This window comes from Chiroxiphia lanceolata, chromosome 17 (genome assembly GCF_009829145.1).
Source record: "Chiroxiphia lanceolata isolate bChiLan1 chromosome 17, bChiLan1.pri, whole genome shotgun sequence".
NCBI classification, from domain to species: Eukaryota; Metazoa; Chordata; class Aves; order Passeriformes; family Pipridae; genus Chiroxiphia; species Chiroxiphia lanceolata.
In genome coordinates, this window is record NC_045653.1 from 54,128 (window position 1) to 78,195 (window position 24,068).

The 24,068-nt window shown below is 50.0% G+C and overlaps 2 protein-coding genes across 5 annotated transcripts in view; both read right to left on the reverse strand.

Moving 5' to 3' along the window:
• The window catches only part of L3MBTL1 (L3MBTL histone methyl-lysine binding protein 1), a 34,999-nt gene extending 22,330 nt beyond the window's left edge, over window positions 1-12,669 (reverse strand). For 2 of the 4 annotated variants that reach the window (XM_032704665.1, XM_032704662.1), the window contains exons 1-6: window positions 6,082-6,255; window positions 3,785-4,008; window positions 2,892-3,036; window positions 2,602-2,740; window positions 1,797-1,920; window positions 1,090-1,177 (exon numbers count right to left, since the gene is read on the reverse strand). In XM_032704665.1, coding sequence (XP_032560556.1) covers window positions 1,090-1,177; window positions 1,797-1,920; window positions 2,602-2,740; window positions 2,892-3,036; window positions 3,785-4,008; window positions 6,082-6,217 — 856 coding nt within the window. In that variant the 5' untranslated portion in view covers window positions 6,218-6,255. Of the gene's footprint in view, window positions 1-1,089; window positions 1,178-1,796; window positions 1,921-2,601; window positions 2,741-2,891; window positions 3,037-3,784; window positions 4,009-6,081; window positions 6,256-6,488; window positions 6,678-12,586 lie in introns of those variants that run through there. The other 2 variants (XM_032704666.1, XM_032704664.1) reach the window with 2 other exon arrangements.
• A 6,204-nt stretch (window positions 12,670-18,873) lies between these two features.
• On the reverse strand, window positions 18,874-23,630 carry SRSF6 (serine and arginine rich splicing factor 6). Its single transcript, XM_032704926.1, has 6 exons — window positions 23,342-23,630; window positions 23,007-23,155; window positions 21,599-21,726; window positions 21,193-21,401; window positions 20,495-20,584; window positions 18,874-20,379 (listed from the first exon to the last, which is right to left on the reverse strand). Exons 1-6 carry the CDS (start codon window positions 23,446-23,448, stop codon window positions 20,028-20,030), a joined length of 1,035 nt encoding a protein of 344 aa, XP_032560817.1. The 5' UTR covers window positions 23,449-23,630; the 3' UTR covers window positions 18,874-20,027.
• Between the last annotated feature and the right edge of the window lie 438 nt (window positions 23,631-24,068).

Genomic DNA, 24,068 nt, shown 5'->3' on the forward strand with positions numbered 1-24,068 from the left:
AGGCATGGCTGGGGAATCTGTGAGTACAAGCTCTGCACTTCTGGAGAATGACAAATACACCAGGAGACAGAGCATACACTGACAACGTTGCACTGAAGCACTTCTTTGCTGATGTACTTCTAAAATAAGAGAAAATAAAATGCTGAAATAAAATGTTGAAATAACAAGGCTCAGCACTGCTTACTTGTATGCAGCACTACTTACTTGTATGCAGCAGAGAAGTTACATGCTCTGGGCTCAGAAGATGAGCCGTATGAGATTCCTTTTAAACAGTGGTTAACTCAGTGTTACATCAGGGATTAATGACACCTGGCCCCTGCCACTGTGCCTGCACATGGCTATGGAGAAGACTATGAAGCTAGAGCATTTTCATTTTAAAATTATTTTGAATATGACCTTTCACTACTCAAAGACAAAAGGTTTCCCATAAATGTTTATTTTCATTATTTCCCCAAGTTTTCCTTCCCCCTCACCCCCATCACACTGCAGGCAAAACAACAACCAAGCAAACACTGCCTCCCTCAGCTTGCCTCCTCCCTGTTGACAGCTCTGCTTTTGAGATCTCTGATACAATCCAGGAATAGATCCCCACCAATTTAAGACAACCCCAAATCACATGGCTTCAGTGGCACCACACCTACAGGAGCAGCTCCCAAACTTGTGAGCTCCTGATGACATGAGGGATACCCTGATCCCACGGGAGGGCAAAGCCACACATGGTGCAGAGTCCTCTTATTGCTCAGCATAGTGTCTCTGGGAGCCAACATCATGGTATCCACGAGCCAGGAACAAATTTAGCTCCTGAGGGGAGGGACAGTACATCACCGGCCAGCGCCTGAAGCCGACATAGCCATATCTGTAGGGGTGCACCCTTCCCATGGAGAGAGAGAGAGGAAAGGAGAGAAATGGAAAGAGACAGACAGAGCAGGATCAAGCAAGCAGAGGAGCTCACAAGCCTTCAGGAACATGTACCAGTGCATTGCACTGGGTGTTTGACTCTGCTGGAGCACCAAAATGGTCTAGACCCACAGCGGTATCCCCCAGCCATGGTGGGAGCGCTGACCCCACCGCCCGTCTGGCCCTCCATACCGTGCTGGCTCCCATTCCACGCCTCAGCCTCCAGATTGCTCATAGCAGAATCTCCCACAGAGTTTTTCCTCTCTTCCTGCTTTTCCTCCTGGACATGAGAACAGACAAAACAAAAACCCAGGTCTGCACAGAGATTTAGGCTGCGTGTTGTCCCCTCACACCAGTGCCAAGGGCCTTACTGTGCCTCCATGATGTCCCTGATTTGACCAATGCTAGGTCCAGAAATAGGCTGCAAGAGAATCTGATGATGGGGATTTTGGTGCTCAGTGGTAACAATCACACCTGGAATGGACCCGCTATAGTCAGGGCTGGCAAGCAGACCTTCCTCGCCTTGTCAAAGTCTCTCCTTTCCAGGACACACAGCACACAGACAGACAATCCTTTACTTCAACGCTTGCTTTGGTGGTCCAGACTCAAAAGAGCAGGTAAGAGTGCTCGATAGCTACAGCCCAGCCTGGACATGTCTAGCACTGTCCAGCCCATGGTAGACAAGCCAAACAGCCAGCCCAGTGTTAGAAGCCCTGATGCTCCATACATTCAAGTCTTTTGGGCCTTAAGAGCCAGTGGGTTACCCCTTTACCTACAGCTGACACACCCCAAAAAGTATTGATGAGAACTGTGCACACTCACAGTGCACATGGGGTGGCCTATGGCCCCCCCTTGACATTGGCATATCTGCACACACGCCCTCCCTGCCCTCATCCTACCATTTGCTCAGATTCATATTCTTCCTCTGAAGGGCTCTGATAGTCCTTCCTCTTTCTTTTCTTCACCGGCTTGAGGATTTCGGTGGCATTGGTGCTGCTAGCAGAGTTTTCCACGATGACGGACCTGCACAGAGGAAGGGAGGGTAAAGCACTGTCGCATAGCATGTGACACTGGTTGGGGTATTGGTAAGGTAGGGGCTGCTGGAGAATCACTGTCCACCCATTTCTTACTCATACATGCTCTCCTGACTAATGTACGCGCTCCTCAGCACACAAGTTAGCAAGAGTTAGAACCAGGGACGGGTCACAGTTATCCTCACACACTTGGGTGTCAGAAATCAGTCTGAACACAGGGATGGATCAAAAGGGGTCTAGTTTTGTAACAAGGCTCTAAGCTGCACCAGAATCACACCGAGATGCTGGAAATCGAGTCCCAGGAGTCACACATTGGTCAGCAGAGTGGCTGGGAATGCCCCCGTGACCCATGCCTCCCACTGCTGCTCAGCCTGGAAGCACCCACTGCAGCAAGCTCCTGCAGCAGCCGTGCTCCAGCAGATACGTGTTTATGAGGCCACAAATTGGCCAGGAGAAAATCTGGCTCCTGTGCTTCCTGCATGCTTCCCCTGCTACAAGTCTTCATCCCCTCACTCCGCAGCCAGGGCACTCTGCCTACAGGAATGAGGGGAACAAGAGGGATCCCCTAGAGGTAGATGTGCTCACATCTCTTGCTGGAGCACATGGCCCAAGGGAGGGAGGGCAGATGGATGGATATGGCTCTGCATGGCGCAGACTCCCCTTCCTTTACCTCTCTTTGAACTGCTGGTGACAGTGCTCGCTGCAGAAGCCCCTGCCTTCCCGGGCCCCATCCCACACGTGTCTCCGGCCACAGGTATCGCAGTGGCACATGCTTTCTGCTGTGGGCAGCTTGCTCTGCTCCGGCACATCTGGGAGGGGAGAGGAGCAGCAGTGAGGCACGAGGTGTAGCAAAGGAAGGAGAGCAGAAGCAGGAGACATTTGCCTCACTCAGGGACCACAGCAGACAGCATGTGCTGGATGGTGGTACCCACCCCTCAAGTGCCACCACGGTACCCTTACCATTAGCCACAGTAGGATTGTCTCTGCTGGTGGGTGCCACCTCTGAGTCCCCATCTTTCTCTGTGTGACCCTCCTTTAGGGCTTCCACTGGAGGTATCTTATCAGCACTCACCACCTTCAGTGTCCCATACTCATTTATTCGAAACTATATCGTTGAACCAAAAAACAAAGAAGAAAGAGTTAACAAGGAGAACAGAAATGTAACTCGATAGCTTGTGGGTGCAGCTGAGCTCTGAGAATGAGGGACATGGTTTGGTCATTAGTGTGTCCAACAAGAGGACAGCTCTTCGAGGACAGGGATGAGTACAGCACCCCAGTCTCCTGTGATGGTGCCCCTGCCTGCAGCCTGTGCTGGACACACTGTGGGCACTCGGGTGACCAGCTGGCAGAATAGCTGCAGGATGGCTGGAGCTGGCAGGTGGATGACTGGAGGATGCGGTGCCCTGAGGCTGAGAAGCAGCTGAGAAATGGGTGCATTTTCCGCAAGCTATGCCATGCACTGAGGGGTATCCCTGAAGGCACCCTCTGCCTGCTGAGTGCTGCTCCCAAGGTGAGTGCAGGAGCTGGATGAGAGCCAGCTCCATGGCACAGCTTGGAAAGGAAAGATGTCCTGCATAGCACGTAGCACCACTGTGCCTCCCTGTGAAGACCTGCTGCAGCCCCCAGGCACCATGTGCGAGCTCTGCTAAGCTCCCAGGATAGGAGGGGCATAGGGATGGGGCACAAGAAGAGCCCGAATAGCTGAGGGATCCTCCAGCAGGGGTGCAGGTACTGTCAGGGGCCACGTCCCATCCTGGTGGTGCCCACCTGGCACAGGCTGGGGGACTTACAAGGTCAAGGAGCTGCAGGGAGTGGCAGAGGGGACAAACACAGTGGCCCAGGGCTGAACTTACCCGCAGGTTACTCCCAGGCAAAGTAGCTACCCCATCTTTCCACTCCAGCACACGGACTGTGCTGCAAGTCTGCACCCCACTGATCTGGGGAATGACAGTAGCTGTGATCGGCTCATTCCCTGTTCCCCTCTCTGGCCTCTCGGCCCCTGTGCTTCTCTGTGGTTCCCGGGGGAATCGCTGGATTTCTAAGGTGCTCGTGGGAAGGCTGATGGTAGTGGCATTTGCTTGAGAAGGGAAGAAAGGAGACAAACAACCAGAGGCATACACAGAACACTTTGCTAGTGCAAACAAGGCTCAAAGGAAGCACAAAATCACAGAGGACATGGTCTCCCAGCCGAGGGCTGTGCTGTGGGCCACAAGCAGTCAGAGTAACCCAAAAAATCTGCAGCCAGCAATGGCTTATGGTGGGGGGTGGCACCAACACTATCCACATTCAAGGGGTTCTACTTCAGCTTGATCTCGGCCTCTTTTCGTGACCAGAATGCTCTGATGTAGCAGGAATGTCCTGGTGAGCTCCTGGACCGCAACTTCAGTTTAAAACTTCCAGTTTAGTTACATTTCAAAGGAACACGCTGTGTAGATCAGGGTCTCACTGCAGTGAGAACTGAGGCACCAGCAGCAGGAAAACCTGGAAGATCTGCTTCTGAAGAACACCCCTGATCTCATCTAACACACATCCATGCTTTGCTCACATACCTCCTAAAAGACACCTGTCAGCTGGGCTGAAAATGGTCCCAATTTTCAAGAAGGGTAAGAAGGACGACCCTGGAAATTACAGGCCTGTCAGTCTCACTACAGTGGCTGATAAAACTATGGAGAAGGTTATTCTCGGAGTTACTGGAAAACACTGGAGAGGCAACAGTTGTCAGTCACAGCCAACACAGGTTCACAAGCCGACCAAGGAGAAAGCCAATAGATGTGGGTTTTTAGTATTTTAGCAAAGCTTTTGATACTGTCTCTCACAGTATCCTTCTGGACAAAGCGTCCAGCACAGAGCTCAACTAGTCCATCATATGTTGGGTGAACAATTGGCTGATGGTTGGGCTCAAAACTTACAGGCTGGTGGCCATCACCAGTGGGGTTCCCCAGGGCACTGGTTTAGGGCCGGTACTCTTTAATGTTTTTATAAATTACGTGTATGCAGGAATCAAATGTACATTAAGTAAGTTTATTGATGACACTAAGTTAGGAGGAGCTGTGGACTTGCTCAAGGGTTGAGAGGCCTAACAGAGACAACTGGATGGACCAGAGATCTGGGCAATCAAAAAGTGTATGAAATCTAACAAGAGTAACAGCTGGATTCTGCACCTGGGATGGGGTAATCCAGTTATATGTAGGAACAGGGGGATGAGCCCCAGTGGGAGCTAGCAGTGCCGTGGCAGACCCAAGGGCCAGCCCTGTCCTGGGGGGCATCAGGCCCAGCATTGCTGGGTGGATGAGGGGGGTCTGTCCCGCTCTGCTCTGCTCTGAGGCAGCTTCACCTCAAGTCCTGGGGGCAGTTTGGGCACCTCAGCACATGAAGAACATCAGAGGGCTCGAGTGTGCCCAGAGGAGGGGGGCCAGGATAGGGAAAGGGTTTGAGGGCAGGACTTAGGAGGAGCAGCTGAGGCCACTTGGCCCATTGAGTTCAGAGAAGAGAAGCCGAGGGGTGACCCCGTCGCAGTCTGCACCCTCCTCACAGGGGGGCAGTGCAGGCAGGGGCTGAGCTCCTCTCTCTGGGGCCAGTGATGGGAAACAAGGAGATGGAATGCAGGTGCATTATGGAAAGTTCAGATGGGATATTAGGAAAAGGTTCCTCACCCAGAGAGTGGTTGATCCCTGGAACAGGCTCACCAGGGAAGTGGTCACAGCAGCAAGGCTGCCAGAGCTCAGGTAGCGTCCGTCTCCACTGTTGCCAGTGGACAACAGCCTTATGGTTTAGTTCTAGGTGGTCCAGCCCGGACAAGGGAGTTGGATTGATCCTTATGGGTCCCTTCCAGCTTGAGGTATTCTGTGATTCTGTGATATTGCAGCAGCCCAGGAGCCCACAGCCCTGCAGAGCAGGGACCCAGCACATTGTGCTGCCCTGGCACAGGGCTCCAGATATCAGGGCTTTGGCTTAAAACTCAGGAAGTTTTGATTGACCACAAACCATCCAAGTGATGTGGAATAGCCACAGAGAACCTTTAAAATGGCAACAGCAGCATGGCTTTGCCTCCCAAGATTTGGGAGGAGCACAGACACACAAAGAGTGTGAGGTATCAGTGCGTGGGGAGAAGGCTGGGGAGACACCAGTTGGAGAGGACTGTTCCACATACCTGGTATGATGAAGGCAGTGGTTGGCAGGTGGGTGCTCTGCACAGTGCTCTCGGTGGTGACCACATGGACGCTGACCTCCCCAGCAGCATTGCCCTTCGTGCTCCTCACCACCTCCATCTCTGCCCTGCTGTCCATCACCTTGCCTGGGCACAGAGCGAGGCACTGCAGGAAAGCAATCAAGTTGGGTACCAGTACAAACACAACAAAGGAGTGAGAAAGTGACTGCAGAGATAGGTCTCTCCCTTTCCACCATCTCCCAGCAGAAATCCCTTCAAGGTGTATTAAAGGTCCATGCGACCCAACACAGAACAACACGAAGGTCACAGCTGGTATCAACATGACCCCGTAAAGCCCCTGTTGTGAGATCCCACCTCAGACCCTGCAAATGCCAAGGGTTTCTTCTTACCTGGCACCACCATAAGATGGTATGAGGACGGCAGGTCCACAAGATGCTCCCGGCTCCTCCAGGTGCCTACACTACTCCAATGCAGACTGTGACTGAGGGCTGGCAAATGCTACCCTGGAGCAGGCAGAGGTCCATGAAGTTTCCCTTCCAGCTCTCCTGTTGGAGCGTCACCCTTGATCTTTTAACTGCCTGCAAGAAAGAATTTCACAAGTGCCAGGATTTGATGGGGGGAACAGGGGCGAGTCAGGGGAACTTGATGCCTTCTGCATGCAGTTTCTCACAGGACTGGTGATGTTCGACCTCTTAAGACATGAATTTCAAGGAGTGGGCAAAGTGTCAAGGCCCTGAGGGCACTATTGAGTCTTACTGGCTGTGATCAGCCTCTCCTGGGACCCCCACCCATGGGCCCAGGGACTCCCAAGTTGCAGCAGCGCAGTCTCCAGCAGGTCTGGTAGCAGTGGGACTGACCTCCTGGCTGGAATCCTGGCTTGATCTCAGGCCTTGCCTGAGCTCCAAGGGACATGGCACCAGTGCCCCTCCAGCTGCTTTCCTTGGTTCCCTGTCCCTGGGGAGCAGCTGGCCCTGCTGTGTCCCAGCTGGCAGGATGGTACCTGCACCAGGATGTCCCCAGACCAGGGCCTGCCTGCAAGCCCAAGAGAGGGGCAGTGTTGCCTCCTGGTGCCCAGGGCACCCCGGCGAGGGAGGGCTCTCGGGGCTGCCCTAGTGAACAATGCAACGGACATGCGTGGTCAGGCAAAAACCCAGCAGCATCCCCAGATGTGCTCAGGAAAGTCAGACCTCTCCATGCCTACTGAAAATGATGGCCCAGGTGTCCTAGAGACTCCTGAAGTCTGAGGATGCTGAGTGAGGGAAGGATTTTGGACCTGCCCTGTTTCCCACACCTTCTTCAAAGCCCTTGTTGCCAGGATGGAGGCAAGGGCTGCTATGAGGCTACAGAGGGCTACAGAGGGGACCATGGTCATTTCTTGGTTCCTTTTGATGCAATTTCATTTTGAAAGGGAAACAAGATAATCACTTTGCTGACGTGGGGTTAAGTCTGGAATTTTAAAACCTGAGACATGAGGATAAAGGTGTCACAACCGGAGGGTAAAGAGTGGATGGTACGCTCACATGAGGGGAAGATCTACTTCGTCTTCTCTCTCCCAGTGCTGTCAGGTTTGTGACCACAAACACCTGATGCTCAGCTGACAGACAGCATAGACCTTCCAGGCCCTTCTGGCACAGGAAAGCACTGTTAAGTGTCAGAAGACCTGAAGAAACTGAGCAACTCAGCTGGACACCAGATTCCAACTGAAAGCCAAAACGAATTTGGCAGCCAACCTGTTCTGGTGCTTCCTAATACCCACTAGGAATCTATCTGCTTTCTTAGGCGCTCAAATCCAATCAATCCTTTATTCATCACTTGAGTTAAAAGTTTCAAGGACAACTCCTCATTTTGTGTGAGCTGTTGGTTGGTTTTTTTTAACTTAAACAGAAATTGGTACCAGAAATGCCTAGAAAGGAAGAAAAATAATTAGATCCAGTGCTCAGACTGGACAATGCTCCAACTCATCTCCATCCAGAAACCTATGACACAATAGCAAATACTCGTACAGGAAGTGCCCTGCAGTAATCATCATGTTTTCAACACTCTCCAAACCCTTGTGGACCTGGTACCAACGCTGTCAGGACTGGTTCTCCCAGGCCTTATGAGTTTGGCATATGAATGAACAGAATGAATCTGGATTATAGATTGGGTGCTATGCCTTAAACTGGAAGAACTAAACAACGGAGATTTAGGACTTAAACTACAGACAATCCATCCTCCAACAACCTCCTGGAAAAGGCCTCACTGCACCAAAGGGCAAGTCCCAGCACTGCACCACGGCTGGGCATCCCAGCTCAGAGGGTCAAGAGCCCTCCAAGCGGCCTGAGGGAGGCAGACAAGCCCATCCAACTGCTCTACAGTTGGACTCAGTGATCTTAGAGGTGTTCTCCAACCTTAATCATTCTACCACAAACTGTCCTGCCTGTTCCTCTTATCTGTCCCTCAGCAGTGGTGTCCATGCTTTCCCCGGCACCTCTGGCCAGAGCACTAGACCCTTGCTGGTAGGTCAGGTGTGGGCATGACACGACGGCTGGGCTGCAGAGCTCCATCCCCACCTGCAGGAATGTGAATCAGGATTGGAGATATTGTTTGCAGCTCATGGTTTTTAAAGCCTGATATAAAAATCTCTGGAAGCCCAAACTGAAGCATCCCAGGTCAGGAACACTACATATGGAAAAAGGGAGAAAAGAACAAGCATCTGTACGGGGGATCACCCACAGCTATGATCTGTCTTAGCATCATTGTCACAGAAGGAGAAAGGCACTGGCACACATCTGCTCCTGAGAGCAGAAAAAGTGTCATGGAGAGGTTGCCCACAGCTGAGACAAGTCTGGTGGCTTCAGCCCTTGGAGCTAGAGCACAGGCAGGTACCACTGCCCCAGAGATCACTTCAAGAGATCTGCTGCAAGTCCTGGAATGACCTATATTACCACAGGGTAATTCAGGAACCAGAGGAGGTCTCTAATTCAAGCTTCTGCTCCCAGCAGGGTCAGCTATGTGATCAGACCAGGTTGTTCAGGGCTTTATCCAGCCCAGTCTTGAAAACCTACCGGGATGGAATCCTGCAAATTAGCACAATAATTAGCAAACCAAACTAACATGTTCCCTTGGATATCAGGAAAAGATTCTTCCCCTTTCCTAATTTGCCCCTAGGTGGTCGGGCACTGAAACAGGCTCTCCAGGGCAGTGGTCACAGCCCCAAGGCTTCCAAAGCTCAAGGAGTGTTTGGACAACACTCTCAGGGACATGGTGGGATTGTTGGGGAGTCCTGTGCAGGGCCAGAGGTTCAACTCGATGATCCTTGTGCTCAGGATATTCTATAACTCTTTCTGCTGGCTGCTCTAGACAATGAACAAAAGCTTTATTTATCTATCTATCTACCTATTTAATTAATTAATTAATTAATTAATTAATCTGGGATCTTAAAAAGCTTTTGGCTTACACATGCCGCATTGACGTCTGATAAAACTCTGCTCACCTGGACAAGACCGGATCAGGCCAACACTTTGCAGTCTTCAAAATCCCACCAGTCAACTTTTAAAGAGTAACTGTGGAGCTACAGCTATTTTGGCCTTAACAGTGAGTCCCCAAATTCTCCATTTTATCTTGTACTGGGTGTAACTCCACGTGTTACAGAGGGTGCAGGTGAGCCCCACACCCCAGCCAGCCAGCCATTCATTCCACAAGGTCTCCACACACCCACCCCTTCTGCCTTCTGCTGAGGGACAGCCAAGGACATTGGGCAAGCAACCCAGGGGCTTGGAAAGGACTTCTATGGCTGCTATACACGTGAGTAACACATGCACACACGAGCCTCCAGCTCTGCCACGGTCCCACACCCACCCTCTCCCAAAACCATGTCAAAGCCAGGGAATGATCCACTGTTTGGAGAGGAGGGAGACGCTACATGCAACGGGCCATAGAGGAGCATGAAGAAAAGCATCTTCCAGCATAGAGCTGCTGCACAGCCCCGTCAGTGCCTTATAAAGCACAATCTGCTCAAAAGAGGTGTTTCTTTTCATCACAAGATTGGCTTAAAATAATAATAATTCAAACAATATTAACATGCATTGGCTTTGTGGTTTCTTGAATTTTTAAATACTTCTGAAGCCTGCACTGGTACATGCTGGGAGTCAGCTGGCAGGAAAGGCCATGGGAATCCTGGGGGATACAGGATGCCTATGAGCCAGCAATGTGCTCCTGCAGCAAAGGAGGAGGATAGTGTACTGGACTGCAGTGGGAGCAGTGTCACAGCTGCTGGAGGCTGGGGACCCTTCCCCTCTGCTCTGCACTGCTGAGGCCACCCCCGGAGTGCTGGGCCCAGAGCTGGGCTGCCCAGTACAAGAGACTGGGACAGACTGGAGAGAGTCCAGCACAGGGCCATGAAGGTGATGGAGGGACTGGAGCATCTCTGCCATGAGGAGAGGCTGAGAGAGCTGGGACTGCCCAGCCCGGAGCAGAGCAGGCTCAGGGGATCTCATCTGTGTGGATAAATACCTGGAGGGAGGGTGCAGAAAGGACGGGGCCAGGCTCTGCTCAGCAGTGCCCAGGAACAGACCCAGGGGCCATGGGCACACACTGACACACAGGAGGGGCCCTCTGAGCATCAGGACACACTTTTCCACTGCGAGGGTGGCTGAGCACTGGTGCAGGTGCTCGGGGAGGTGGTGGAGTCTCCATCTGTGGAGAGACTCAAAAGCTGCCTGGGCACATCCTGGGCAGCCGGCTCTGGGTGGCCCTGAGGGAGCAGGGACTGGGCAAGGTGACCTCCAGAAGTGCCTCCAACCTCACCCAGCCTGTGATTCTGTGAATTTTTTTCAGAAATCTCCTCAGTCATAGCAGAGAACTTTCCCATCCTTACCATCAGCTGAGGTATGATTATTAATTACCTCCAGTGGCAAAATTGAGCCTTTAAGAAAGACCACCAGCTGAGATCACGCTAAACATGCAAGCACTGCAGAGACCAGCTAGGCTGGGAGCTGTTCCCTTGGATCTTCCCCTGTCTTCTGGTATTGCCCAGGGCAGGTGTTTAGGAGGTTAACAGCACTGTAGAAAGTATTTGCTTTATATACACACAGGTAAACTCAGGAACACCCTTGGCACAGGCAGGTGTCCCAGTGGAGAAAGACAATCCTACCTCTTCCCTTCCCAATCTGACTGCTACTTCAAAGCCAGGAGGCTACGTCTCCTCTGGAACAAACCAGGGGCACAAAGTACTGCTCCTGTGTTCTGCTGCAGCATGGTGGGGTTTGGAATGGGCTGTGGAATTTATCAACATCTCAAAACCGGATGAAATGTTCTTCTGCACAGTAAAAGCCCAATCATGCTGCACATTTCAAAATAGTAAAGATTCTGTGAAAATGGAGATCAGAGGGAGAAGGGCAATAAAGCAGTAAGCTTTAGCTTCAGACACAGCTGACAAAGCAGAGCCACTCGGGCTGAGTTTTCACCTGCTGTCCCAGGAGTGTCACCGCCACCAGGATTCCTGTGGATCCACGCAGAGCCACAGGTGGGGAGAATGAGCAGTTACAGTGATCTCCTGTGCCACTCCAAGGGGCTCAGGGTGACACCATCCAAGCTCAACACTGAGGCCAGAAGGCAGCATGAAGCCTGGGCAGCTCCAGCTGGGTGCAAACCCCTGGCCCAGCCACCCCTGAGAGGCACAACAGGGACACCCACACACCTACCTTCCACTGCCCCCTGATAGCACCAGCTCTGCTGCAGCATCCAGCCCTGCAATAGTTAGGGATATTCTTCCACAAGTTACACTTATAAGTACGCAGAAACATCAAAAGATGATGGATACCTGATCCTGAAATATTTCTAAATGTCTCATCTTTTATCTTCTTTTATAACTAGTAAAGAAATAAATCCACAACCTTTTCCTAGCCCACGAGGAGCACTGTCTCCATAGCCTGGGCTATGCACTGCCTGCCAGGCTGAACCTAAGCCCTCCACACTGCAGGACCCTATCCAGGGCTGCAGCGGTGTCACCTCCAGGCTCCAGGACAGCACCAGCTCACAGTGTTTGAGAAACACCTGAAGCAACATGGTCAAGCGTCCAGACTGAAAGGGGTTTCCAACCTCCGTGTGTCCCAGAGAGGATCCCTTGGGAAAGCCAGGGAAGCCCAGTGCGGTTCCCTGTTTTCTGTGGAGAGGGCTGGGCAGCGCCTCGCAGCTGCAGCCCAAGCAGGGCGCAGGCACCCGGCGGGACCCGAGCCTGGTCCGGGGAGATAAGCACGGTAATGTTCCTGTGAGATACCCCGGGGGCGGCGGCCCTGGGCTGCACACGGTGTCACGGTCCAGCTCCGGCCCCTCCGCGCCGCTCCACCCCGCCGCCGCGGGCACAGAGGATGCCGGAGCGTCCATCCCCGCCGTCCCCGGGCCCGCTCTCCCGGCCGGGGCCTCGCCCGTGCGGGAACCGGGATGCGGCGATGCCGGGCGGGGATGCAGCGAGCCCGGGCCGGCGGTGCCCGGTCGCGCTTCTTACCTGCCCCCGGCCGGACGCTGCTCCGAGCCCCGGCGGCGCTGCCCGGCCCGGCCTGGCCCGGGGTGCGGGGGGCGCGGAGCGGGAGGGGCGCGGGGCCGGTCCGAGTGTGCGCGGGGAGCGCGGGGAGGGGGCGGCTCAACCCGCGCCGTCGCCGTGGAAACGCGCGGGGCCGCATCCGCAGGGCCGTGCTCGGCCCCGCCGCAGCTTTTCGGGGGGATGCGGGGAAAGGGGGGGAGTCGTCATGGCAACGCTGTTAGACGGGACAGGGGGCTGAGAGCAACAAGGTGCTGCTTGGATTGAAGCCCTTCGTCTATGGAAACGAAGGTTGGGAGAAAGCTGGAGGTCTTCAGCCTAGAGAAGGCTCTGGGAGACCTTAGAGCACCTTCCAGTGTCTAAAAGAGTTCCAAGAGAGCTCGAGAGGGACTTTGGACAAGGGCCTGGAGGGACAGGACAAGGGGGAATGGCTTCCCACTGCCAGAGGGAAGGGTTAGATGGGATATTGGGAAGAAATTCTTCCCTGTGAGGGTAGTGAGGCCCTGGCACAGGTTGCCCGGAGAAGCTGTAGCTGCTCCATCCCTGGAAGTGTCCAAGGCTGGGTTGGACGGGGTTTGGAGCAACCTGGTCTGTAAGGTCTCTTCCAACCCAAACCCTTCTAAGATTCTGTGATTAACCAAATGCCCCTCAGATAGCAATTGGACATCACCAATGGGAACATGTTCTCCTCAGCAGCCCAGAGACCCTTGAGACCAAATCAGTTCCCCAGGCCCTAATTGGCATCGATGTGGGGGATGCCTGCCCTCCCCAGCTCTCCTACCACAGGCCCAAAGAGTAACCAGAGAACATTAACCTGACATCCTCAAGATACCTGGATCTTGAAAAGAATCACTTGAATTAGTTCTGTAGTGGAAATGCAGGATAGGCACAATGCCCAGTAGTGTTTCCAAAGGGCTCTTGTCAAAACTCAGAGTAGCTTATCCTGCCCACTCTTTGGTATTCTGTGGCCACACAAGGTGTGCGCCTTCAGACACACAATGTCTGTCTCTCTTACCTGAAGAAAGCATGAGTGGAAGGAAGCAAGGCTGGAAGCACAAAGGCCAAAAATGTACAATAAGCTGCTGAGAACAGCCCTTGATGCATGTTGGATGGGCTAGGGAGAGGCAGCTGCCTGCTCACTCCAATGTCCAGGTCCGGCTGTTCTGAACCTGGGGCACAGAGTGTTCCTCCTTCCTTTGGAGATTGCAGGAACACACTCTCTGTTTTAGTGTATCTGCCAGTTCTTTGTCACCTTGAGTTCTGTATCCTACATTTTTAATAAATTAAGAATATTAAGTCAAAGACTCTGAAAAAGCAATAGATCCTGCAAATCCGGAAGGAAGTAACAGGCCTGCCAGAGCTGTCTGGACAATGCTCGTAGTCCTATGGTTTTGTTCTAAGTGGTCCTACCAGGAGCAGGGTTTGGTATTGGATTTAACGGTCCTTATGGGTCCCTTCCAGCTTGAGTTATTCTACTTGTGATTCTATGAACTTTTGTTTCCTTAAATTTAGCTCTTCATAATGCTTTTCTTATTTAACTTATTCTGACCTGTATTATTCAACTCCGCTATGCCATCAATCCCACTAGACCCAATGTGTGCAGAGTGCAGAGGGGCTGTGCTGCTCCAGGATTTGTTTGGTCAGGATTCATCCCCATGCATTCTGCTATTTATGGGATAGCAGCATCCAGACGTGCTAGTGCCTGTCACTCCTGTCCTCAGCCACAGTCATGTCCCAAGCTCATTTCACCCAAAAGCCTGATAGAGACCTCATAAAACATGAAGCAATAGGAAGTTGCTGCCATCCACAGCTTTTATTCCCAGTGGACAGGTCACTGCAATCCTGTGCCTCAGTTTCATGCTTTCCAGGGTGAGGTAGTGTATGGAGAACAAACCTGTTCTGGTCTGGGCTGTCACACATACACAGGTGACACCTAAATTGTGGCAAATGGTAGATTATACTTTCAGTCACAGACCAATTAATTTTATTTGTCAGCAAATAGATCCAGGTGGGTAAGTGGAGAGGCGCTCTCAGAAGTTTTCTTGTGTCTCCCCAGTTACTGTCAGCACTTACTCTGTGCTTGTACCAGAGTTGAGCAGAACAGGAGATGCTGTTGGACCCCACCATTACCCCCCAGGTTAATTGTACAGCATCCCTGTTGCTCCACTGTGATCACGACCTGCTGTATTATTTTCCTCTTGTGTTGATGCTAAGCAGAATCAGGAACACAAACGCTGTGCAGGGAAAGCATTTGGCACTGTACTCAATTATAGGGGAAGCATTGCTTTCACCCAGCAGCTTGCCCAAGTGCAGCTGTGTGCTGTGGTCACACCAAGCAGGTGAGCTGTGATCTATTTACCACCTGCTGACTTAACAGCACCAACTTCTTATTCACATGTACAGGATAATCCTGTTCCAGGAGCTGCACACACCAGTAAAAAAATTACATAAGTAATTCCCCCTACAACTCCATCTACATGACAGCACAGGCTGCATCTTCCAGTCACCTCCAATCCTGGTGTCACCTGCAGATCTTTCCCTCCACTATTTTCAGTATTTTGGACTGAAATCACTGTACTCAGTTCTTACCCAAACGTAAAACATTGGAGTAACACTTAAGCTTTTGCTTTAAAAATGAGTAAAAAGAGCATTGTAGATACTCTAAATTAGACAAGCCTGCAGAACTCGCCTTCTGTGAATAAGAGGAAAAGGATATTGCCCTCGAGTCAGAGAATCACACAGATTCAAGCCCAAAATTTGAGTAGGAGTACAAGCTGTTGTGAAGTACATCCTGAGTCATGCATGAGCTATAGACATCTTCCTATGGTCAGCATTTTTTCAGTGGTACGGATCATACCAGCTGCTGTGCTCCATTCCTTCCTGTACAGAAACACACCTATGTGCATCCAACTTAGCCCTGGCGGTAACAGACATTGCTAAAAGGGCAGAAGTTTACGAGCCACTTCACAGCAGCTTATCTATTGCTATTTTTTAATTGGATTATGGAACAGCTGAAACTTCCCCTCTGGCATCTACACACATTTGGCAAAATAATAATGTGTGAAGAACCCATGAGAGTTAAGAGCCTGCATTTTGCCACAAAAAAAAAGGGGGAAAAGGGCTGACCACGGTGTGACAGAGATTGTTATGATTCCAAGTACACATAGTTAAAATGCCTGAACTGCTGCCACTATACACAGCAATGTGTGTTAGTTTTAGTTAGCTTTTTGGTTTGTGTTAGCTTTGCTTCTCACCTTTCAAAGTATCATGTTCCTGTTCACCTTAAACAGCCCTTACAAAGTGCCAAGGACACAGCAAAGAGCTGCTGATGGTGTAGCACGAACTCTACCCTCAACCACAACTTTATGATGCATCTTTAACTGTCATAACATCTGCACCACCTTTCAAGGACATTCCAAACAGCAGCTCAGCTTGTTGGGATTTCCTGAGCCAAGTTCCTACTTTCCCAGCTTTTTCTCTTTGATGGTATGAAATTGCTTTGTGGACGTTACAGTGCCAACCTGAACTAGACTCAAGTAGGAATTGGAAATAGTTCAAGTTATTCCATGTGTGAATAATAAATCAAAGAATCATGTTTTAAATGCTCATCCCCACTGCTCATCCAAAGGCAGTTACAATCTGGGTTAGGGAGAGAGTAATCTCCCAGCTGTAAATGGACTCTAAACCCACAAAATGTAGAGGTAGAAATGTTATAGTAGAAAAAAAGCAGTGTCACCTACTCCAGCCACTCAGCTCTACTCCAAGCACGATATTGGAAGGTGCCACTTTAGTGTTAATCAAAGAAGTTGTGGTCTTCCTTAGAGCAAGACAACATACTGTTCCATGCTCTTCATGATGTAGAATCAAATAAAAAGTGAATCGAACAATGGTTGTGGATGTTCCATCCCTGGAAGTGTCCAAGATCAGGTTGGATGGGGATGGAAGATGCCCCTGCCCATAGCAGGGGAGTGGAACAAGATGATCTTTAAAGTCCCTCCAACTCAAACCAGTTTGTGATTCTAAGATTAAAGGATGAAACTTCATGTATGTCAAAAACCAAAATACAAGATGGGATGCTTTTTCAAATACCAGAAAAGGCCAGGACCAGACTGCAAATACAGCCCCAGTTTCTAAGTCTTTTTTTTTTTTTTTTACAGTAGTGTTGGTTTCTCCTTCACAATTTGCTACAGGACACTAGGGTTTTGTCAATCTTGCCCCCCATATTTTATGAGAAGGTATGTTTCTCTTTTGTCTTTTTAAGGACAAACTTACGCTGATGTAAAAAATTAGAAATAAAAAAAAAGTCAGGGAGCCCAGTCCTGAAGCATGTCCCCAGAAAGCTGGCTCCAGGATCAGGTTAAAAACTGAGATATGAGCAACTCCAGATGGTTTTGTCCTTGAGTATTGCTACTGCTGCAGACAAAGCAAAAGGCAGCCAGCATACAAGTCTGCTAGTCTTTTACCCTTCTATGAAATTTATCAAAATCCAGTTTTAAAACCCAGAAGAGATGTCAGGAATAATACCGCTTGTGCTCACAAACACACATTAGCCCCAGAGTGTTCCACTCCTACAAAAAATCTGTGTTGATAGAGCTGGAATGCTGAGGGTGTTTGGGTTTTGCTGGCAAATTCTCTACAGCATTTTGACAAGCCTTTCACTTAACTGTGCTGGCTCAGGATATGGCACTACGAAAATCCTACTGGCTTTCCAGAGGAAACACATCCAAAAGGACACAAGTCATGCCAAGGAACCCCTGCTTCCTTTGCACACTAAGGGGCTGTTTGTCTTTTGCACAGCCAAGGAAGACAGCGAATGTGGCTCCAGTAACACAATACTGATATTTAAAGGAGTTTCAGGTAAGCTGGTTAAATCCAATCCGGTCCCTCCCTGCAATTCATCCATAAAGAGGACTTCAATCAAACATGACCATTGTCACAGCAACCTCATCTCAGAAAGCTGAGTGTAGTTGTTAAGAGCCATCATTCTGCAGTGCTGACCAAGGCTGGGGTGCCCACAGCCACTCCAAGGCAAAGATATCCTCAGGTCTGCACTGGGGGTCAGTTTTAGAAACAAAGGTTTACTTGTATATGTGCGTGCAAAAAAAAAGTAATTGTCAACATCTTGTTACCACAGAGAGAGATACTGGAAATACACACATGTATCTTTCAATCTGCTGAGCTCTGAGCTCAATGCTTCTTTTGAGGAGTGTGGAACAGTTTTCCATGAAGCTCTGTTTTACACAGAGGAGCAGTTCTCCTTCAAGTCTGACCTACTCCATGATCAGCGTAAGTAAAACCAAGGCAGCTTAATACTTGTAGGTTTAAGGGAGGGAAATACTTCCTCAAGTGTAGCTTACATTGTAAGTCTACATTAAGCTGCTTCTCACAGTATGAATTCTGCAGGAAACCCCTGGTACTCCCCTCCTGTTTGAAATCCAAAGCCAGAGTACCACCCGCAGTGATCAAGACTGCAAAACAATTTTTCTAGTCATGTAAGCTAAAAATTGCACCGCCTTCACTAAACAGCTTCAATTTAAAACAAAAGTTCCTTATCGCAAATTAAGGCCCCAGAGTCTGCAAGCAACACTGGCAGTACCAAGTACTCAGAAGTGTTGGTTAGCCATGCCAGAAGTATCTGTCAGGGCTCCATAGCTGTATTAACAATCCTAGGGAAGGTTCAGTCTGGCAGCTCAAGTCCAGTTGTTTTTTTTTTCCATTCTTGAGATAAAACAGCACGGAGAAGTGTATACCATGCAAAAGCAACAGTAACCCGACCTTATGGCAACACTAGACATGGATTCACTTCAGGTTCCAGGAATGTGACTGCACTCCTCCATTCTGGTGCTAATATGGATACTCACCTGCAAGAAAGTCCAGCTTTCTAGAGACGATCAAAAAAGGCAAGAAACTGATTTTAAGGTAATTTTTTGTATCATCAAGCAATTCCAGGAGAGAAAAATGGGCATCAAGTCAGACTTCACATGTGCCTCATGCCTGACCCAATTCCTCTGGGCAGATGTGTGAACTGGAACCAGAGATGCAGTTGTCACACCCAGCCACATCTGCACAAAGGAGCAGGTGACTAAGTGGGACAGAAGGAGCTCATGGTGGTCTCAAGTACAAGGTCAAGGGCATTTCAAGAGCTACTAAGTCTCTCACTAAACTAGTTTCTTCACAACAGCAAAATAAATTGTGACTTCCCCAGCACGAGGTAGAACAAGAATCCCATTACACTGCAATGAACACAAGAGTTCGAGTCACCAATTTAATTTTATACAAGTCAAACTACACGTTGTATAAAGAGTACAAGGCAGTTCTAATGTTTGCTACTGCATCTTACAAAAATCATTGTAGCTATAAAGGGGAATTTTTGGGATGAGTCCTATTCCACAATTTAAGTGAATTGGCAACTGTGGTTTAGCAAAGCTTTTGTTAAAACTAGAACTCTAGCTCCAAGAGATTACATTTCCAATAAAGTTCAGACCTACACACAAGAGGATTATAGTTCTAGTCTGAAGCAAAACGTTAACGTAAGTGAGTCAAAGGGGTGGGAAGACAGATTTCTTACTTGGGTTTCATATCCATAGAGATTTAGAGGCTGACAAACCATACAACACACTAGTGACTTGGACCACAGCCAAGAAACACCTCTGTGTATGACAACAATGACACTTGATATTCAAGCAAAAAACATCAGAAAGCTTTAATTCTTTCAAGTCTGAAATGAAGGGGTTTTCAGCAATACTGTAGGATACAGGTTCCAGAGTACCCTTATTACCTTTTAATACAGTCACAGTATGGGGGCTGAATGTTCTTTTGGCAAGTTAAGGTACAACATAATCCTCCAACTTGAGTTTATTGCTGGTCTAAAATCTTCCTACTACTGTTACTGGTTCATATAATTTGCAGCCTGCTTCCAAAATTCTGATAAAACCAGAGACTGTGGTGACCTGCCCAGCAAGGCAATCCTGCCTTGGCAGCACTCTGAAACCTATGAAGCTAATGACACCCATAGCTCTAATGTAATGAAAAAAAAAATAAGAAAAAAGGATACTTTCAAAAGAGCCCAGATTTCAGCCTGTTTATATCAGGTTTATTTTTAATATAAAAACCACTTTGCATTAAGAGTACTCAAGTTACTCCTGCAGAATTGCTATAAAATCAAAACTTCAAGCTGAATTTCTACCAAAAGGGGACTTTCCCTGCTTTGTACCACCATCCCATCTCATATTGCCAAATTTGGGATACAAATTAAACCTTTATGCCTCATGACTTAATTCTTAGGCCATTCAAGCTGCAAGAGAAAAAACAGCCTCTGAAGTACTAACATAACACTAATGGCCTGACAGGTAGTAAAATGTTCCATAATAGTGTGCAAGATGAGAGTTCTAGTTTCTAATCCCTTGAACTAGATCTTGTTTCGTGAGCGAGACTTTGAACGGGACCTGGAGCGGGACCTGGATGCAGCTCTTTTGGGTGGTGACTCAGAACGAGCCTTGGCAGATGGCTGCTGCTGCGGAGAATTGGAACGAGACCTGCTCCTTGACCTGGACTTAGACTTAGCATCTCCTTTACCATTTTCTTTGGGAGAGCGAGACCTGGACCTCGATCTGGACCGAGACTTCTCAGACTTCTCCTTGGATCTGCTGTGAGAGCGTGAACCCCTGTCAGACTTGGGTTTCGATTTGCTCTTTGATCTGGACTTCCTGCTTTTGGATCTGGAACGTGAGCGGTCTTTGCTTCGTGACCTGGATTTAGATCTTTTAAAGAGAGACAGTTTATTCTGTGTGACCTGAAGTGTACTTACAGTGTCTGTAAATATCTGTCAGTGAGCAGCAGTCCCTGTACTGACAGTGTTAACACTGTGGCACTTACCGCGAACGGCTTTTGGAGACGCTACGGGACCTGCTGCGGCTGCTCCGACTTCTCCGACTTCTGCTTCTAGATCGTCTCCTGGACCGTGACCTACAAACATTCAAAATTTAATTCGCCCCTTTTTCTGTGCCTCGTGTGTCCTGCATCATCTAGAAGAGTCACAGTGTGGCTTGGGATGCAAGGGACCTCAAAGATCATCTGGTTCCAATCCCCGGCCATGGGCAGGGACCCCTTCCACTAAGATCAGATGCTAAAGCACCATCCAACACTTCTAGGGATAGGGCAGCCACAGCTTCTCTGGGCAACCTGTGCCAGTGCCTCACCACCCTTACAGGGAAGAATCTCTTCCCACATGTATCTAATGCATTACACTATCTGGTAGCATAATCTAACAGAGAAAAGCTGCTACAGAACTTCTCAAGAGCAAGGATGGCCACACCAATACACACTATTAACCCACCCAGACTCAATGTACCATCAGTTAATCATATCCGAGGTTTCCTGTGTGAAAAAACTGCTCAAACCTGGCTTTGCTGTATTGAATAAAATAATTCCTTCTACCTTCTCAGGCCCCATCCTATTCCTAAACTATCAGCTGAACATAACTATCGCATCAGTTGAAGATTACTACTGCAGGTAGGGTACCTATCCCCATTCTGAGTGTCTTGATCCAGTGACTGACATGTTTGGAGAGTTACCTTGACCTGCTGCCAGAGTAGGATCGTCTATGGCTTGAGCGTGGCTTGTCTTCAACGAGCCTGATCTTCCTGCCGTTTATCTCTGTGCCATCCAGTTTATCCAGGGCACGCTTCATGTCTGAGTATGACCGGAATTCAATCACTCCTTCATTCGTACGTTCTTTGTGAGCATCTGCATAGGTCACCTCCCCAGCCTGCCTCATGAAATCCTTCGGGGAGCAGAGGAACAGTTAGAGAACACACCACAGGCTGAGGCTCTGCAAGCAGCACTTAGTGCATGCAAACATCCACGTACAAACAGTTTTCAATTACTTCTAATTCATTATCAATATCAACATTGCTATTAAAGGAAGCTATTGCTTTCTGCTTGTCACAACAGGCTCCACAATAGAACGCCAATACGTACTTTCAAATCCTGCCAACTACAGCGACTGGAAAGATTTTCAACAATCAGTCTGAACTCTGTACGAACGGGTGGTCCATATTTATCTCGTCCTGATTGTCTGCGACTGCTATATCCGCCACCACCCCCACCTTGATTGTACAAAGAAACAAAGTTAGATCGTCCCCTAGCATGACAAAAGGTCAATGTTCTGAAAAAGTTAGTTTAACAGTCATATTTACTGGAGTAGGACTTTATTTCTCTAAGCCTCCAACAAACTTTGCAATTTTGCCATAATCTACATTAATGGCAAATCAAACAGACTAAAATCCTACAAGTCTGTGCTCCTAAGATCTGTTAGAGAGTGACTGCTCCTTATTAGATTCACCTTGCTAAGTTTTATTTTACAGAACATTGTAAAATATAAAACTTAACTGATTACATGCATTTCTACATTTTACAAAAACGTTTACTAGTTACACTAAGTACTTACATCACAGTATGAGGTTTTTGGTGGTGGTTTGGCCACAAAACACGCAAGGTAACAGTCACCTAGTTCAGTTTAACCAGTTTTGTCTAACCCTTGGAATCCTCACCATCACCCTGCGTCTAATGGCAAAAGGCTGCTGTCGTCATGGCTTCCGGTAAGGTCAGCCAAAGGGTCATAGGGCAAGGGTCACACAATGTATGGAAAAGCCATGGCCAGGAAAGGCAGTCATCTTAGCCTCAGTGGACACAGCCTCAGCCCCACTGGTCACTTTTAAATTGAAACATCAAGGACTTGTTAAAAAGTTTGAATTGAACATGCAACAATTTTAAAACAACATACATTTGATTTTTTCTTAAAAAGACAGAACCCTCCCCCCCCCAACACCACGTTTCCAGAGACTATTAAAAAATCAACCTCAGTACTCTTTATTACAGTACTAGGCCGGTTAAACTCTACAGAGCTCACTCAAGCAGCTTACATGAGTGAGCTGAGCATTGAAATATTTACAACACCCACCCCTTAAGCACAACAGATTCCTGCTCCAAAACCTCCCCCCGCCCCTCCCATATACCCAACTGAAACATTCACATGAAAGTTCACAGCTGAGCGATTCTCCCCCAATTACGCAACCATATTTATATATTAACACTACTGATGCAACATCGCTGTAACATCTAAACGCTCCCAATACCGGAGCCTCCAAACCAACAGATCAAACCCTTTCTAGAAGGCCCCGATTTCGCGGCCAGAAGTGCTACGGGATACCAGAGCGCATCGCTGGTGCCGGGGAAAACGCTGCAGCCCTTGCGGTGCGCCGGGTACCCCCCGCTAGCGACCCCTCCAGCCCCGGGGCTCGGTCCCAGCCGAGCCTCCCTCGCCCCCGGCCCTGCCCCTGCCCGCCGCCGCCCCTCGCCCCGCGGGGAGGGACGGGCCCGGACTCACTGCGGCTGCTGTAGCTGTAGCCGTCCCTGTCGCGGCGGGGTCCGCGGGCGTGTTCCACGATCACCCGCTCCCCACACAGATCCTTCCCGTTCAGCTCGTACACGGCATCGTCGGCGTCGCGGGAGTCCTCGAACTCCACGAAGCCGTAGCTGGGGGTAGGACAAGGGCCCAGTCAGGCGGCGGCGGAGGAACGGTGACGCTGCCCCGGGTCGGTGTCGTGGCCCCCCCGCCCCCCCATCCCCGCCGCCATCTTGTGCCGGCGCCACGCGGCAGCGGCCGCGACATGGACGGGCTCGGCCCTGGGCTCTCGGGAGGGATGGACGGATGGTGCTCACCCGTTTTTGAGGTCGACCTCGAGCAGGCGGCCGTAGCCGCTGAAGAAGCGCTGGATGTCCTTCTCCCGGACATGGTAACTCAGGCGGCCTATGTAGACGCGCGGCATATCCGCGGCGGGGTGGGAGGGGGAGGAAAGGAGAGGAACAGGAAGGGGAGAGGAAGAGAGAGAGAGACAGGGAGAGGGAGGGAGCGAGCGAGCGCTGGCGGCGCGAGGGGCGAAGGCGCAGCGAACCCGCTCCCCTCGGCCGGGCCTGGCGCACCACAATGGCGCCCGCCGCCCGCCGCCGGTTTTATATGGGGGGGCGGGGCCTGCGTTGACGTCACCGCGCTAACGCGCTGCTGCGCGCGGGCGGCAGGCGGAGGGAACGCGCGTGCGCGCCCTCGCGCGCTAGCGGTGCGGCCGCTGAGCGCTGAGCGGGCACGCGCGGGGATGCGGGCGGGGTCCCGTGGGCGCGCGAGACTCGCGGCCGGCTTTGCGCATGTGCGGGTCCTGCGCGCGCGTGCGCGCGCCCCTCTCCCCGGAAACGAAAGACGAATTCTACCAAAGACTTGAAATGTAAAATAATCCATTTGTTTAAGTCATTTGTGTCTACTTTGAGATAACTGCAGGTTGTAGTGCTGATCCCAAAGCTTCTCTTCCCACTACAGCTGCATTCTGTTATTTTCCGTTCCTGTTTCTCCCCAAAGGGTAACAATTCTCTGGCTCAAATTTAAAAACCCTTGATA

Excerpts from the sequence above, each read along its gene's own strand:
- SRSF6 (XM_032704926.1), bottom strand. The coding sequence starts at position 23,448 with ATGCCGCGCGTCTACATAGGCCGCCTGAGTTACCATGTCCGGGAGAAG. Across the intron at positions 23,156-23,341 it reads GAGGTCGACCTCAAAAACGG|CTACGGCTTCGTGGAGTTCG; the intron begins GTGAGCACCATC and ends TCCTACCCCCAG. Across the intron at positions 20,585-21,192 it reads TACTCTGGCAGCAGGTCAAG|GTCACGGTCCAGGAGACGAT; the intron begins GTAACTCTCCAA and ends GAATGTTTGTAG.